The 16,524-nt window shown below is 45.4% G+C and overlaps 1 protein-coding gene across 2 annotated transcripts in view; it reads right to left on the bottom strand.

The window, feature by feature from the left end:
• The window catches only part of SFXN4 (sideroflexin 4), a 112,467-nt gene that overhangs the window by 21,219 nt on the left and 74,724 nt on the right, over positions 1-16,524 (bottom strand). Inside the window, exons 10-11 of one of the 2 annotated variants that reach the window (XM_085602939.1) lie at positions 10,730-10,820; positions 139-254 (exon numbers count right to left, since the gene is read on the bottom strand). In XM_085602939.1, the coding sequence (XP_085459065.1) occupies positions 139-254; positions 10,730-10,820 (207 nt within the window). Of the gene's footprint in view, positions 1-134; positions 255-10,729; positions 10,821-16,524 lie in introns of both variants that reach the window. The other variant, XM_085602930.1, reaches the window with a different exon arrangement.

The raw sequence follows: 16,524 nt of genomic DNA, 5'->3' as shown, positions 1-16,524 counted from the left end.
ATATGAGTGCAAAATTAATAATTATGCTTTGGATCACTAAATTAGCTCATACAAAAGGTTTCCAGTATAAAGGTTAGGGGACAGAGTCCTGCCAGAATAACCTTTTCTGGTGTTTAATAAATCAAGAGAGTCACTCGCCTTGGTTCCCGCTTTCTTTGACACGCCCACAACATTTCCGTTCTTGTCAACAACTTCAATGCCATTCTCAAAGTCTATCAGCCGTGTGACCGCTACATTGTATGCACCTAGAAAAGCTGCAAAGCAAAGGAGAGAAAAAACACACTTTTTTTTAAAACAATGTATTCGTTTTGCAACCACCAACACAATACATGAACATGCACATTTGCCTAACATCCACACAATGTAGACATTCATAAACCACTCAAAACCCCAGTCCATAATATGCACCTCACTTCACCCATATTTTATCATGGTTCCGTGGGCAGCTTCGGGCAACGTAGATAGATTTTTTAAGTTGAGCACACCAGTCCATCCCTGCCCTCCATTCCACCAGGGTTGGTGAGTTGGGGGAGTTCCATCTGCAAGCAAGGTCTTTCTTAGCCACCAGTATAGCGACACCTACAAATATTCGGTCAGCCCGAGAACCACCCACCTCATCAATCATTCCCATCAGAGCCACGTTAGGAGTCAGATCAAGATCCCGCCCCAGGAAAACCGAGAGTTCACTGCATACCCACTGCCAATACACATAGATAACCGGGCATGCACAAACAACATGGAACAGCGAAAGTAAGCCAGATAAGGGATCCTATGAGCCTGGTGCAAGCAGAGCACGGTCAGATGAGTCATGTGCAAGTAATTTAACTGAATCAGCAGCAGGGGCGTTGTAATAGCCAACTTGCTTGGGCCGTCCTGGCCTCCCACCAGTCCGTCTCATCCAGCTCCCCCACCCAACCTTCCCAGCGGAGTTAAAGTTTGTCAAAACCATGTGGGGCATTTGCAATGAGTGATCTGTCAACCTGGGAAATAGCATCTCCGCCGATGCAACCCATCAGCAACCTGGCCTCCAGGGGGCTAAATTCAGGTATCTCAGTCTCCGGGGGAATGTTAGCCAATAGGGCATGACTAAGTTGTAAGTATTTATGGAATTGTGTGTAGTTGAGCCCGTAGCTTTCCCACAGATCTCGGAAGAGCAGGATATGCTTCCCCGCCCAAACATCTCCAAGGGCGTGATACCGATCATGTCCCCTTTATGAAAGCCATCCAGGCCGGCAGTATGATGAAGCCAGCACCTCCTTCAAAAGGGAGCCATCCCCATCAGTGTAGCACTCCAACCCATAAAGCGCAATGTGGAGCGGCAACAAAGAAAAATCCCGTGTGTAACATCCAACAGGCTGTTAGAAATCGGAGCATCATATAGCATATCCAGTATGCGGTCAAAACTCAGAAAGGAAAGTTCCCCTCGATACGTTGGATTATTCCACCCAGTACTAAGCCTGTCATTAACCACAATCAACTGGGACGACAAATAAGAACAATGGAGACCCACCATCCCCAGCCCACTGTCATATGGAGATTGCAGTCTGTTGGTAAAAGCCAGTCAGGAACGACTGCCCAACTAAAGAAAGGCACGGAGTGTAGAATTGAGAGCCCAAAACCAGCTTGCGGGGATCAGATGTGGAAATGGCTGAAATACGTACAAGAATAGAGAGAGAATCATCATTTTGAAGAGGGAGACGTGCCCCATTACATGCAGAGGAAGCTGGAACAACCTCTGGATATAATTTTTCATTCAGGGCCAGATTGAGATGTAGAGTGAGGTCAGGAAGCAGGAAAATATGGAACCCCAAGTGCACAAGCATATTTGATTGCCACGGATTAGTGCTAGCGTCACCTCTGATTGGGACCAACAAAGACTTGGAAGTGTTCACCTGGAGGCCAGAGGCCTCTCCGAATAGTCAGAAGTTTGAGACAGCAGGTGCCTGAGATGTGGGGGTCTGCCAGGAACAGTAAAACGTACGCGTAAAGAACGATCCTATCCTCAGACCCTCCATTGCACGACCACCGCTAAGCTGGGCGTCGTAGTGTATGAGCCGTGCCAGGGGTTCAATCGCAAGGGCAAACAATAATGGGGAAATGGGACAAACCTGACTCGTACGCTCCGGCAAGGAGCCATTGACACGGACCTGAGCCCGAGGCTGGTGATATAAGGCCCCAATAAGGCACCTCATGTTACGTCCCAAGCCGGCACGATCAAGGACGGCCTCAAGAAAGGATCAATCCACTGCGTTGAACAGCTTCTCAAAATCCAAAACAGGCAGCATCACTGGGGGGATGGGAGGCACCCAGTCTGGAGGGAGCCACCTGGATCCTTCAGATGCAGTGTTGCATGCTGCGCCCGGGCATAAAGCTGCACTGGTTGTAGTGAATCAAGTATGGCAGGGCTGGCGGTAGCTGGTATTGAGACCAACAAAAACTTGGAAGTGTTCACCTGGAGGCCGAAGCTTGAGGGGTCTGATATGTGGGTTCTGCCAGGAACAGTAAAACGTAGTACGCGTAAAGTGTTGCATGCTGCGCCCGGGCATAAAGCCGCATTGATTGCAGTGAATCAAGATTGGCAGGGCTGGCTGTAGCCGGTTGGCCAGAATTTTAGCGTAAAGCCTAACTTTAATGTTAATCAAGGAGATGGGCCTATATGGGGAGCATTTCTTGGGAGGGTATCCCAGTTTGGGGGAAGGGGAGACAACTATGGAAGCGATGTCTAATTCTGGGGGGAATGTGCCCTGCTTGGCCACCACTGCATAGAGTTTAAGCAGGATAGGGGTCAATTCATTGCAGAACTATAGACAAAACTCGACGGGAAGGCCGTCCGGTCCGAGCACCTTGCCGGCTGGCATGTCAGATAAAACGGAGGGTATCTCCCCTGCAGTGATTGGCTCCTCCAAGTCCGGGGCTAGGGCTGTAGGCAATAGTAGGCAACGACATGTCTTGCAACAATGGGTATTCGGTTTCCTGGGGAGTTTGGGGCCTGTGAACATACAACCCACACTTTAAGTACCTCCCAGCCAGCAGGCAAAACAGATAGGAACAGGTAATTTCTGTCACACTATAATTACCATACCCTTGACAATTAAGTGGGCTTGTCATAGAAACTGAACATAGATAGGCTAGCTAGGTCTGTCAACTCAATGCTTTGTGGCACTCTGGGGGGGGGGGGGTTGTATTCTCAGTCTGACTATGTCAGCGACTTAAAAGTTGTATTAAGGTTTATGGATTATTACAATGAAATTAAGGAAATCAGTTTTATATTACATTCAATTCCGTAAGTACAAAGTAAATTCAAGCAAATCAGACGCATTCATCACATAAGTGCGAGGTAGATTTCAGAGATCTGGTGAGGATAGGTGTTTTATTTCCTCAGTCTTCACATCAGAGAACAAACATAGATCAGTAGAAAAGCAGCCTCCATGTGTTTCGCACCCATCGTAGACCGCAAGCCTGGGGTTTCAAGACCTTAGCACAATGTATTATGCGGTCTATGAGGTCCAAAGGGAAACTGTCCTTTAGTTGTCTGTTGTAATCGGAGTCTTCGTATGAGAAAACAAAGTACTGTAGCGTCATCTCCGTGTAGTCCTAGCGGTCAGATGAACTCTGGTCTTGCAGTCTGATGGTGCTTAAGAGATGGTGCCATCTCTCAATCACCTTCACACCACACACCATTTCTCAAATAGAGGACGATTTCTCTTTGGACCTGAAGGGCTGCATAATACATTGCGCTTTGGCCTTCAAAAGGCTCCAGGTTTGCGCACCATGGAGGGGCTAAACACGCTGTCTACTTTTCTTTCAACAGCTGGTTGTTCTCTGATGTGAAGACTGAGGAAATAAAAAAACTATCATCACCAGATCTCCGATTTATATTGTGTGCTTATGTAATGAATGTATCTGATTTGCTTGAATTTACTCTGTACCTACGGAATTAATATAATATAAAAATGATTCCCTTAATTTCATTGTAAATATCCTCAAACTCGAACATTTAAAAAACAAGCATTGGCATAGCCAATAGGTCTCGCTTTCGGGATTTTATACGTTTTTACTTATGTTTTATATTATTGTATGTGAAAGTTCAATAAAAGTGCTAAAACTTTCACATACAATAATATAAAACATAATTAAAAAGTGAGAGCGGGGGGGCGCAGAGAGTAGAGGCAGGGTGCTGTGGCAGAGCTAAGCAGGCATAAGGTATTGGAAACATGGGGTGAGAGCGGGTGGGGGTTGGGGGGGCAGAGAGTAGAGACAGGGACGGGCAGCAGTGGGGTTAGAGATGAGGGAGGTAACGGAGAGTGAGCATGACAACCAGAAGCACGGGGTGAGAGCAGGGGCGGGGGGGGGGGGCAGAGAGTAGAGACAGGGAGCAGGGTGCTGTGGCATAGAGCGGGACAGGCAGCGGGCACCAGAAGCACGGGGTGAAAGCAGGGGCGGGGGGCAGAGAGCAGAGACAAGGAGCAAGCAGGGTGCTGTGGTATAGAGCCGGACAGTAAGAGGGTACTGGAAGAACGGGGTGAGAGCGGGGCAGAGTAGAGACAGGGTGCAAGCAGGGTGCTGTGGCATACAGCCGGACAGGCAGAGGGCACCGGAAGCACGGGGTGAGAGCAGGAGGGGAGAGACAGGGACGGGCAGCGGCGGGGTTAGAGCTGAGGGAGGTAACGGAGAGTGACAGTGCCTGCTATGCTTAATTTGTGCCAGTGGTATATAACAACAATAACTGCATAACTACCAAATACGATTCCAAATACTGACTTGCAAGTGCCTTGAATACTAGTGTCAAGAGGCAATGTGGGTGCTACATAAAAACAGTAATGCGTAAATGACTACCAGAGGCAATTACAATGATTTTTGAATTCTGTCAGTATTTGGTGACCTCAACCACCTGTGATGCAAGGCCTATTCCGCAGACATATGTTAATGATCTAGAGTGCATGTGGAAATATCAAAAGACAGCCCTTTGGGGGCAGTAAACATAATTGAATTTGAAAACATGATTTTATCAATGTGCATCTCATCAACTGAGAGTTAAATTACTAATGTACCATAGCAGCAAAGTACGCACATTGCTATAATAACGAGTTTAAGCTATTGGCATTGTAAATTACAATGCCTTTTATTTATGTTTTTAAAAAGAAAACAAAAATAAAAGGCATTGTTATTTGCAATGCCAATAGCTCAAATTCGCGTCAATGTGAGACCTATTGCATTGTAAATGCTTGTTGCTTTTTGCTGTTGGAGCTTCCTTTTGGATTTACTTCTGGAATTGGGTCTGGCTCTTTCCTCCATCCTGTTCCACAGGAGAAGCTTTGTGTTCTACTACACTTTTCATTGTTAATCCTCAATCAATGTTTCTATGACTGACAATGAGGTTTTCCCCCAAATGTGGATTTTACTCTTAACTGGGATCATCTAATGAGATAATTGACACCTTTTACGTACATTATTCAGTGTATGGCAGCAACGTGGACACTGGAATTAGTCACTCTTTCTCCAAGAAATCTAGAGGGCGGCTCAATAGACAGTCCAAACATCCAGTCTTTGATACTACATAAAAAAGTCCTCTACTAGTGAGCCTTAATGAACATCTCCCAGACCACACTGTATACAAAAGGTCACATACACTAGAGCTCTAAACCAACACCCTGGCCAAAACCAATCTTAACACAAGGTCCCATACTCAAGAAACCTAAATCAAAATTGAACCAGACCGCATCTTTTAACAGTAGGTCCCTTGGGAAAGGAGACCTTTTGAAGCTTTAAGGCAGTTAGCTATGCTTCAACATTCCAAGCTGTGTGTTTACCCTGTGGGAGTGTTCCGGTTTGACAGTGAGATGGGCGGGCTGGTTTTTGGAGCACGCCACAGGGTTGCTGCCCGACTAAAGATTCCAGCCTATATATAATGAAGCTCAATGACGCGGTCACCACTGGCCAGGTTGTAGCGCTTTTTTTCCCCTTGTCTTTTAGCCAAGCTACATATCAGCCACAATTCTGCACATCATGGCTAAACAAACATTGACTAAGCCAAAAGCTCTTGTATCTGCGAGACCCATAGGCTTTGACAATTTTTTTTATTTCTGCCAGGACAGGAGGGTGGGAGATGCCAAGTAACAACTGGGGAAGGTGAGAGGGAGCAAGCACCAACAGGGGAGGGGGCAAGCAACAACATGGAGCGGTACGGGTGGGTAGAGGGGCAAGCAATAGCACGGCTCGGGAGGGTGCAAGAAATAACATAGAGTGGGGCAATGTCAAAGTAAGAGGCAGCCTCTTAAAAACAAATACAACACACATAAAACTCAGCACCCGGATGTCTGAATGTGACTGTCACTGTAATTAACATTTTAGCAAAATTTCCTCACCGCTTGTTAATCACTCGTTAATACTACCTTCTAAGAACTAGCTGTTTAATTGAGGTTTACCAGGCAGAATGCTTCCACCGTCCTGCCTACTTCTCTGAACCGTATTATGTGCCTATGCAATTAGAGCCGAGCTGTGATTAGCGGTAAGCACGCATCCATAATACAAATATACTTTTCTAATCAGCTCCTACATAGGGGTTGCAGAACGGGACACGGGTATCAAAAGTATTCTTGTCATAAAAAATAAATCCATAATTATTTATCTGCGCAGAAATGAGGCTGAACCCCTTAAATGCTTCAATTATGCAAACTCCAGCAGCAACTGGGTATTGTACGCCACATCTTTCCCATAATAAGCTATTCAGGGGGCACAAAGCCTGGCAGCACTAAAAAGCAACTTGTGGCCTCGGAGAGGGAGACCTGTTAGTTTTTTTTTTTAGCCGACACAACCGTGTAGTCCAAGCTTTATTACATGACTATTTAATTGAATGCCTCGGAGTAAAACAAAATTAACAAAGGCATTGTTAAATTATAGATGCTTTCGCTTTTTTTCTTCTAAGTCAATTGACCCTGAAGGGCTGTTTGTCTCTGTTTTTCATCGCATCCTTCCTTAATTGATTTATAGAAAATTAGCATTCACTCTTTTTATTTTTTTGAAGTATGCAGGCATTCAAAGCCTTTCAGCAATAACTGGAAAATATAGAATGTCTAAGTAAAGTGGGTCGTGATATGAAAGTTTGCCAAGTCACTTTTTTTTTTGCAACTTGTTGAAGGCAATTACATTAGAGCTCCGGTGGTTTAGGGACCGGCAATAAATCCCCACTCCTGAGTGGGTGAGCGCTGCAGGTGGATCTGTCGTCCCTGTTTTGATTTCCAGGATTAAAAATGATCTGAGGGCCTGGGAGGCAACCATTGCTTTTTTACCTTGAAACTGATGTTGTGCCAATGGATTCTGTTGCTGTACCGGCCTTTGGGGAAATGTTGAGCATATGTGTGGCGCTATCAGCAAAAATATGGAGAAAATCAGTAATCCGAGGCTTTCGTTTTATGCCAAATAGAAGGAGAGCCAGCGAGGACAATTACGGTGAGATTTTAAAGAGAAATTCCGGCACAGTGGAAATGTAATATTGAATTATCGCAGTGCCCAACAATGGCTTGCACCATGTACAACTGCCGAGTGTCAGGGCACCCACGAGGAATACATTTTTAATAAAGTACTGCTTTAAATTACTTGCCTCCAAAGGGTGAATTTAGCATAATATACGTATGACATATACAATAGAAGCTCTTGTCCTACGTTTGAAAATATATGTGCACTTTGAGTATGTTTTTATAATAGAAACAGAGCAAAAAAATGTGTTTCTCGAGGCACAGCTTGGCAGTGAACTCAAAAGCAGTATTTTTCTAGGGCTCAGTGAGTAGACGTAAACAAAGGGAAGCGGACCGCCAGACCTTCGAAATGCGCTAGATATTTTTAGTAGGTGCTGGATGGACAGAGGAAACAAGCATTGGCCGCGTGGCCGTAATAGTAACGCCGCGCGGCCGTGAAAGCGGAAGTCATCGCGATCGCGGTGAAAGCGATCGCGATGACTTGCTCTGTGCAAAGCACGCGAGTGATGCGCGCGCAGCAGTTAGAGGCGTAGCGTGGCGCGCTTGTGCGCGTGACCGCAAGCTGGTGGCCGCTTTGCTAGCACTTCGAGAAGCAGCTTACTAAATGTCTCGCCAGAGCAGCACATGCGCTGGCTCAGGCGAGACCTAAACAATATATTGGTATTTAATAGAAAGAACAATACAACCACAGGAATCACAGTCATGTATACACATGATAGTTGGGCAGTACAAGTGCAATGTACACATCCTACGAAAAAGGGGGAGGACGAGAGGCCAGGGAAGACCTAGTGACATATATCCGTGGCAATAAATAACTTTACATCCTGTACACAATGTAACCAGCAAGCCAGACACGTACCCAACAGGACAGCATGTGGAACCACATATACCGTCAAGAGTGCCTTGGTATTACACTCCTGGATGGCTGGGGCCGTCGGTCAAGTGTTACCTTGAGCCATTTGTGCCCCCTGGCAGGCTAGACCATCAACTAGGAAGAGAAGTCTGCTTGGCAGACATAGGACAGGAATCCTCGAACCTAAATATAACTTTTACTTCACCATTGTGTGGGGTGGGGGAGGTCATACCTCAAACGGATACTTACAAAACTCTGATTACTCACTTGCTACGGCTCTTTTAGACTACCTGGACCTGAAGATCCCCTCACTCAAATCACTTATGCAGGTGACTTGCAGTGTAGGGAAGAGACACTGGTGACAAGGCAGGTGCTGTGTGTGAAGCCATTAAGTGTAGGCTCAGCAGCACTCACAGCAAGGCCAGCAGCATTCTCTGGGTAGGGTTGGGAACAGGCGGTCAATCATTGGCCTAGGGCTGTTGATGCAGAGTCAATAGACTCTTCATGCATTTAATTCATTTTCAGATTAACCGTTTGTAAATTCATGTAACAGTACAATTAATGCACAATCAGCTGTGGGATAATTCATCATAAATAGTAATAAGTTAAGAAATCAGCATCTCATCACAAGAATACGAGAAGCCAATCAGTCAGCTCAAAGAGTTGCTTTCACATAATAGCAACTATGTTATAAAAAGCAAGTATAGAAAATTGGGTGATATACAAGCTTTACAAATTCCATTTATTTTACCTAAGAGTAACTCAATTTACAAAATCTACATCTATTTTGTCTAGCATTTTTAAGTAGACAATCATAAGTATACAAATCTTCAAGTCTCAGAACCACAGGGAAGCTCGAGGGGATGTATTGTTGATACATGCCCAAGCCAGAGTCAGGGTGGAGGCAGCCATGAAAAAACAACAGATTATGTTTGGCTTTGTGCTTAACACCACACCAGAAATTTACTAGAAGGTTTGTATAACTAATATCTTCCTTACATATATTTTCAGTCTTAGCAAAACTATATATCCAAAGCTCAGAAAAGAGGGGCAAGACACTTAGGACAGCAGATCACAGTATGAACCCCTACAATTCACATAATTTTTTTTTTAGCAATCATGCATAAAAGGATGAACGCATTATGATGTTTTAAATGCAGGTTGCTAGTTTCCAAAATTTGTTATCAGCTTAACTGAGCATTTCAAATCCTGGTCTTCTCTTCCACCATTAAGCCCTAATCCCAGACAAATTCTCTTTTGATCTTTGGGTAAGTGTAGCATGATCAAAACGAATTCTGCACACCTTCAGAAATCTAGCCACTACTCCATTCTTTTGCACAAGATTTGCATATTTAAAGAGCAGTACCAGGCTTCAATAAGTCTGTCGGTACTTAAAAATACTGTATAGAAATATGATGGATAAAAATCCTATCTGTGAAACACCTGAACTTATTGTGACTTATAAGTCACTCTTTGGAGACCAGAATCCAAGCACAGTAGCTACTTAAATTAATGACAAATGTTAACCGCAGACACCAAAGAGGCCCAATAACAGAAACAGAAGTCAGGAAAGCCTAGACTTCCATTCTTGTCCCCCACCAAAAAATCTTTAGTTTAAGAAAGGTCATTGATGAAAAGGAAGGAGACATAGTAATTTAGACAAGCAGTATGGTTGTAGGCAACACGCAAAACATGAGAAATTCAGCACTTAATGTTAGCTACACAACATTGACTCACCTCCCCCATGCACTCACATGACATAATACATCACATTCTCTGACGCCACTGTGTGTAATGCAGGTCTTTTAATCATGCCCTACATCCACTCTATATGCTTCCAAATCTACAGTGTGTGGTCTCTGACCCACTCCCCAGGTCCCTACATGTTCTACACATGGCCTTCAGCCATCCACACAAGGAGTTGGGACCAGAGTATGGCTTTAGGCCTACTTCCACTTAGAATGGAAGAGTCGGTAAAAGAACACTGTTGTGGTACTACTTCCCGTACTCATAAATGATTTTGTGAACTGGCTCTAATATCTTTGAAATATTTGTAATGCCAAACCAAAAGGTAATTCCAAACTTCACGAATAGTTTCAAAATAACTCCTACTACAACAGGAGTAAATAATCCTACAACCTTCCATGCTAATATTCCCCCTCAATATTTAAAATCTACAACACTCACATATTTTAGGACAGTACTTTGTCAAGCACTTACAGGTAAGCTTTTGGTAGATCAAGTCACTGCTGTCCTGACAGTTTCTAATTTGTAAATAAATCATCATACTTATTTGGTTAATGTTTAAAACTGTAGAATGGAAATGTACTAGGATAAGAAAGTAATGCCCTGCTGCAAATAGCTATATTTTCAGTCATGCTCTCATGTTTTTTAAACTCACCCATAAGCGGTATTGGCACAAATTTCCTGAAGAAGACTTGCATTGCTGGCATGTCCCGGCAGTACCGCTTCATTATCAACTGAGGAGCTGCCTGTGAAGTGTGGGTGAAAAAGACTTTGTGAACCACCTGCAAATATACATAGCTTTGCTCTTTCACATTGAGCTGTGTGTGGTCATCTTAACGGGAGACAACCAAAAGGTAATCCAGGGCAAAGCACATGATCTCATGGAGAGAAATCCCAACAACTGATGTAATACAGGAACAAGTCCGCGTATGAACACAAAAAGATGCAAGAGGTACATTTGATTGTAGATCATTCCCACTTCCTGAAGTACTCAACCCTATTTACTGTCCTTCACAGTTGCCACAACTTCTCACTTACACAACTATTACCATTCACTGAGCATTTAAAAAAATCTGTTTAAGTGTAATTAAGTCATTTTATGCTTATTGAACCGACAATATGGTTTAATGGTGTCTCGATTCACTGTGCAACTAGATTTATTTTGTATTTGTGTGAAGTTGTCATGCACAACTAGTTTTGGTTTGTACAGGACAGCACTCATCTGTGTTTGAGGTAACCTAATGCATTCTGATTGGCTAGTCACTAATGGATGAAAATGCTATGTGCAAGATGCAGTCTACAGTGATGTAATTTCAGGTGCTTTAATGATAACATAATCAAACACAACGAGGCACCAGAGCTTGACGTGTTACCCATTTTTACCCTATCAATATTGCAAGAACATACCCCATGCAGGCTTGCAACCACGCAATCACACCCTGGCACACTGTCAGGCAACGGCGGTAGACATACAAAGATACCACCCACTTTTCTTCAGAAATTGAACTTATTTCTTATCATTGAGGCAAGTGTGGGTAGCCCTAGCCAGGATTCCAAGACACACAAGGCACTTCAACCAATGTCACAACTGGGATTGCTTTCAGCCAATGGCTTTACCTTGACAAACACATATGCATTTCAACGGGATTTCATTTAGGTTCAAAGGTGTTAAATAGGATAGAAGGTTGCATCAAAAGCATAACAATCACCCCATTGATTAACCATCTGCAGTTAATTCACTGCATCTGTATAACAAAGGCCTGTACAGAGCAAGAAGGGGAAGGAAGAGAAAAGAGGAGATCCAAAACAATCGTAACAAAAATATACAAATCCCCAAGTAAACCCCATTTTATTTTTTCCTTCAAATTTTTTCCTTCAGAATTTTCTCCATCCACTCCGGAGTCTGGAAGACTATCATCACTGTACCAAGAGCTGTACCTCCACTAGTACTGGCATTACTCCGAGGTCTCATGGAGATTGGGTATGCCCAGTTCACCAAGGTTGCCCAGGCTCTGTTTGGAGATGTCCTGCAGCGTCTGCTCGATCTCCTCACCTCATGAGTCGACTGCATCTGAGGGAACGTCCAAGATCTGCAGAACCATCCCATCCTTGGAAGAGACTCTCCAGAAGCAGTAGTTGCGTGTCAAGTTTCACAATGTTATTTTTAGAAATGTTTTTTGCGCATATGAAATAGAACTTCATAATACATTTTCATTATGAACATCAAGGATTCCACTCGACGTTGTGCAACAGTTATAAATTTACAGTGGCAGCTGGATCCATGCATTAGGTTGTATTGCAAGAATTTGCGTCCCAGTGTGTTAACCATACATATAATCTAGTTCTGCTCATATTGTTATTGTGTTCAAAGTGAACCCCAGTTCCCACTGTATGCTGGCCCATTAACGCAATTTATAACCACCGGGAATTCCTAAGTCTCTATAAGAACTTAGCTGGAACTGGGCCAAGTGGTGGGTGCATGGTGCTTGCGTCGATGACACAGTGTTGGTGAAGCGGGCCAGAGGTGAAGAGATTTATTCACAAGTAAGTACGGGAGGGTGAATGAGGGAGTCCCGGCGTGAACATCACATGAATTGTATGAAGAAAGTCCATACAGTGGAGCTCAACCTGTGGTGTGTAGCTGTATGGAGTTCAATCCCCATGTGGTAACCCGAGTCCAACCAGCAGTTCTGAGTGTGGGTTTTCAAAGGAGATTTGTCATTGCTGCTGATACCTCTGGCAAAGAAAAACGCTAGTTACCACCATTCACTGGACATTTCCTGAGGTCTCTGGCCTACTCCCTGTGCCGTCATACACAGACTGTCCGAGAATTTCACAGAAATCATGCACCACTGTCTGATGGGGGACCTGCACCGGTATTCCAATGAATGACAATGACTGGCAATTCTTTCTCACTGTGGGACGGGGGACAAGGCCTAGGATACAAGCTTTGTGGCTGTGTTGTGCCTCCTCTCTCATGTTGTCAATGTATGCCCCAACTTCACACCAGAACTGCTATATAGTAGGGCATTCCTGTGAGAAAGTGCCATTTTTCGTGCATGGTATGCCCCCACTTTTTGCTGAATTGCTTAATGTACTTTGAATGAGTGTGCCCTGGACTCCTGCCAATCAAGTGCCCAGGGCCTATGTTCATTCCCTAAAACACAAAACCAAAATTGGCAAACCCTGGCCACATGTCAGCCCCTGGTAAATGGTACCCTAGGTACCCAGGGCCTTGTGACCAGGGAAGGCCTCTCAGGGCTGCAGCACTCATTGTGCCACCCTTAGAGGCCCTGTACCCTTACACACACATACTGCCCATGCAGGCTGAGTGTCTGGGTACAAGGCAAAACAAAGAGTCGATATGGCACACATCCACCACCTACACTGCCATGGCATACACCAGCCACCCCTCTAGATGGGTGCCCTATGCCAATGGTGTGGGCACAGGAGCAGGAGCTCTGTGCCCCTACAGTACCCAGGTCCATTCCTGGGCGCTGTAAGTGCAGTGCTGCCATTTAAGAGTATATGGTGCTGAGAGCTCGTTAAACACGAACTCCACAGCACCATAATGGCAACACTGAAGACTGAGAAGTTTGGTATCAAACTTCTCAGCACATTAAACCCACACTGATGCCAGTGTGGGATTTAATGTACCAAGCACCCCAGAGGTCATCTTAGAGATGCCCCCTGAAACCTAACCTACAATACACGTCTGTTCTGAGGCTGCCTAGGTTGCCACAGAGCAGACATGTTGCTGGACCCCTGGGTAGGAGAGCCCCTGCTCTCCTGGGTCTGCAACAATGCACATCCTGGGCGAGGTGCTAAATCTCCTCCCCCAGGATGGGCAGGGAGAAGCTTCAAAGGCATGCCACCTCTGTGAGCTTCCCCAGGCCACTGCAACCCCCCACTCTGGCGGGAAGCTTGGCCGGAAACCCTAAATAAGGACACGGGATGTGCCAGCCTGCCAACCCCACCCCTCAGGTGGGGGAGGCAAGGTGAAGCACATCTCTGGGCTCTCGCCATCTTGAAGATGGGAAGCCCTGCCCGATCAGGACTAGGCTTCTGCCCCCCTCCCACAGGAGAGAGGCAGGATGGGGGTGTACCCACCCCAGGATAGGGACCCATTGGTCCCTGCCCTTCACCTACCTGTAACGCCCCTAAATCTAGTATTTAGGGGCACCCTGAACCTTCCTTCCCCAGATTCCAGATTCCGAAATCCGAAGAATAGCTAGAAGAAAGAAGACCTGCCCTGCAGCTGCTAAGAAGAGGGAGACACCAACTGCTTTGTCTCCAGCCCTACCGGCCTGTCGAGCCTCGAACCTGCTCCTGCTCCAACCCGGCATCTCTTGTGGCCAGCAACCTCACAAACCCCGGAGGACCTGGCTACCTTTTGACTCTAAGCCCCCTGGGACTCCCATGAGTAGAGGCTCTACTCAAAATCTACTTCTAACCCCTGGCAGCAGCCCGGAACCGCGAACCCAGCACACTCTGCACCCGCCAAGCCTGGCCTGTGCCGGAGTGAACTAAGACCACGAGGACGACCCCAAGGCGACTGTGACCCCGAGTCCGGCACCCAAGGACCTCCCTCGACACTCCTGAAGAAGCCTGCAGCCTCAGAACCAGGTGCCCCCCCCAACCGCGATCAACAGAGGGTAAGATTTCCCGACACCAAAAGGCACACCTGCACCCGGCGCCCCACAGCCCCCTGTGCCCAATCCCGGGGTACCTACCTATCCTCCAACTACCCAACTTACCTCTCGAAGTGGTGGTGGCACCTGAAGAATCTTCGTCCCCGAGCTTGCAGTCTTTTTCTAAACTGGAGATTTCCCATTGAAATCAATTGAGCGCCCGAAGGCTCAAAAGCACCCTGCACCCAGCCGCCCGAGTGGCCCTGGCAGTGCAACCTCTACACCTATCTACTTCCCCACTTGCCCTGAGTAAGTGACCAGGAGCCCAGCTCCCACAGCCGCGTGGCCTGCTAGTCAGCAGCCACCAACCAAGGCCCCCCTACCTCTCATAGGATAACATTGGGCCTAACTTGTGGAGAAGTGTGGCTCAATGATTAGAGTGGCAGACCCTGATGCAGAGGTCTTGCCCGGGACCAGGGTTCAATTCCCCGCCTCGGCGGGTCTTGGGCTCAAAAATTCCACGGACTTGATAATTCTCGCCTCGGTGCCATTCCAATCATGGAGTCCCACTCTGCAACTCTGGGCAATAGCTTGCTTAATCTCCACAACGGCCCCCACAACGCTAAGGATGATTGGCCTCCACCTTGGGGGTGCCCAGGAGTGGACGCCTCACAGGGAAAGCCAGGATGGGTTCCACAGCGGTATTCGTACAAGCGCCTTGAGACCCTTGCGGGTGAGTAGTGCGCTATACAAGTATCAATTTTAACTCTCTCTGCCAGTCGAGTACTTACCTTTAAACCGATAACTCAATTTTCTCCATTGGGTAATATTGACTGGCTTTTCCTGAAATTTCTTCTAAGTGTGGACTTTTCAAAACTTAAGATATTCAACAAAAATCAGCCGAGTAACGAAAACGAAAATACTCACCTGCTCTTAGGTGAGCTCCCAGTGCTGGATCTTGGTGCCCAAAATCAACACCGGGTTTTGGCTCAAAAAAACTCAGCTGAACTGAGCCCAAGTAACTTGAAAAACAGAACAAATAGTCCAAGCTAAGACTGACTAAACCTTATACTTTTCCAACTCCTAAAATGAAATGAAACATGAGAGGAGGGTTTTATAGATTTCCTTATTAGTCAATGGAAATGATTTTAATTTATTTCACATTTCAAAACAATTTTGCGCTGCAACATTACTTCATTGCGCATTTATCTTTTGTACAAAACAATATCTTACATTACATTTAATACATCAACATAATACTCATGATCCCCTAAATGAGTAAAACAAACACACATACACTCTTCAAACATTCATGGCCAATATACTCCTGCATACACAAAACTACACACGCACTAAAAACTCGGTCCTAGTAGCAACCTTTCTTTTCTGGTAGATTGACTACAAATCAGTTTGAACAACAAAAACGTTCTGTCTTTTTTGTTGAAACAATAAAGTTCCAGTATTATTTTGAAACAAAAAAAAATAATTTTTGGGACGGTGCAAAACAAGGACCGAACTGGTCGACGCGTTTCGAACCACTATATTTTGGGTTCTCCTCAGGACCAACCAATTTCTGCAATAAAAAATAATAAATCTGTTTTAGGTATTGTACTACAACTCAGAATTTCCACAAGACACCGCCAAGAACTAACTTCACCCACCTTCAAAAAGTGCCTCCGCAATGGAGATCTAGCTGCCTGAAATAAGTCCGACTCGTCCCAAATGATGAGGAACCTAAACAAAAAGCCGTTTGCATTATCGTTTCTTGCTTATCTAAATCAGGCTGTACACACAACACAGGACAAACACAAGACTGTTG

The sequence above is a fragment of the Triturus cristatus genome, chromosome 1_2, assembly GCF_964204655.1.
Source record: "Triturus cristatus chromosome 1_2, aTriCri1.1, whole genome shotgun sequence".
NCBI lineage: Eukaryota > Metazoa > Chordata > Amphibia > Caudata > Salamandridae > Triturus > Triturus cristatus.
This window is presented reverse-complemented; position numbering and strand designations above follow the sequence as displayed.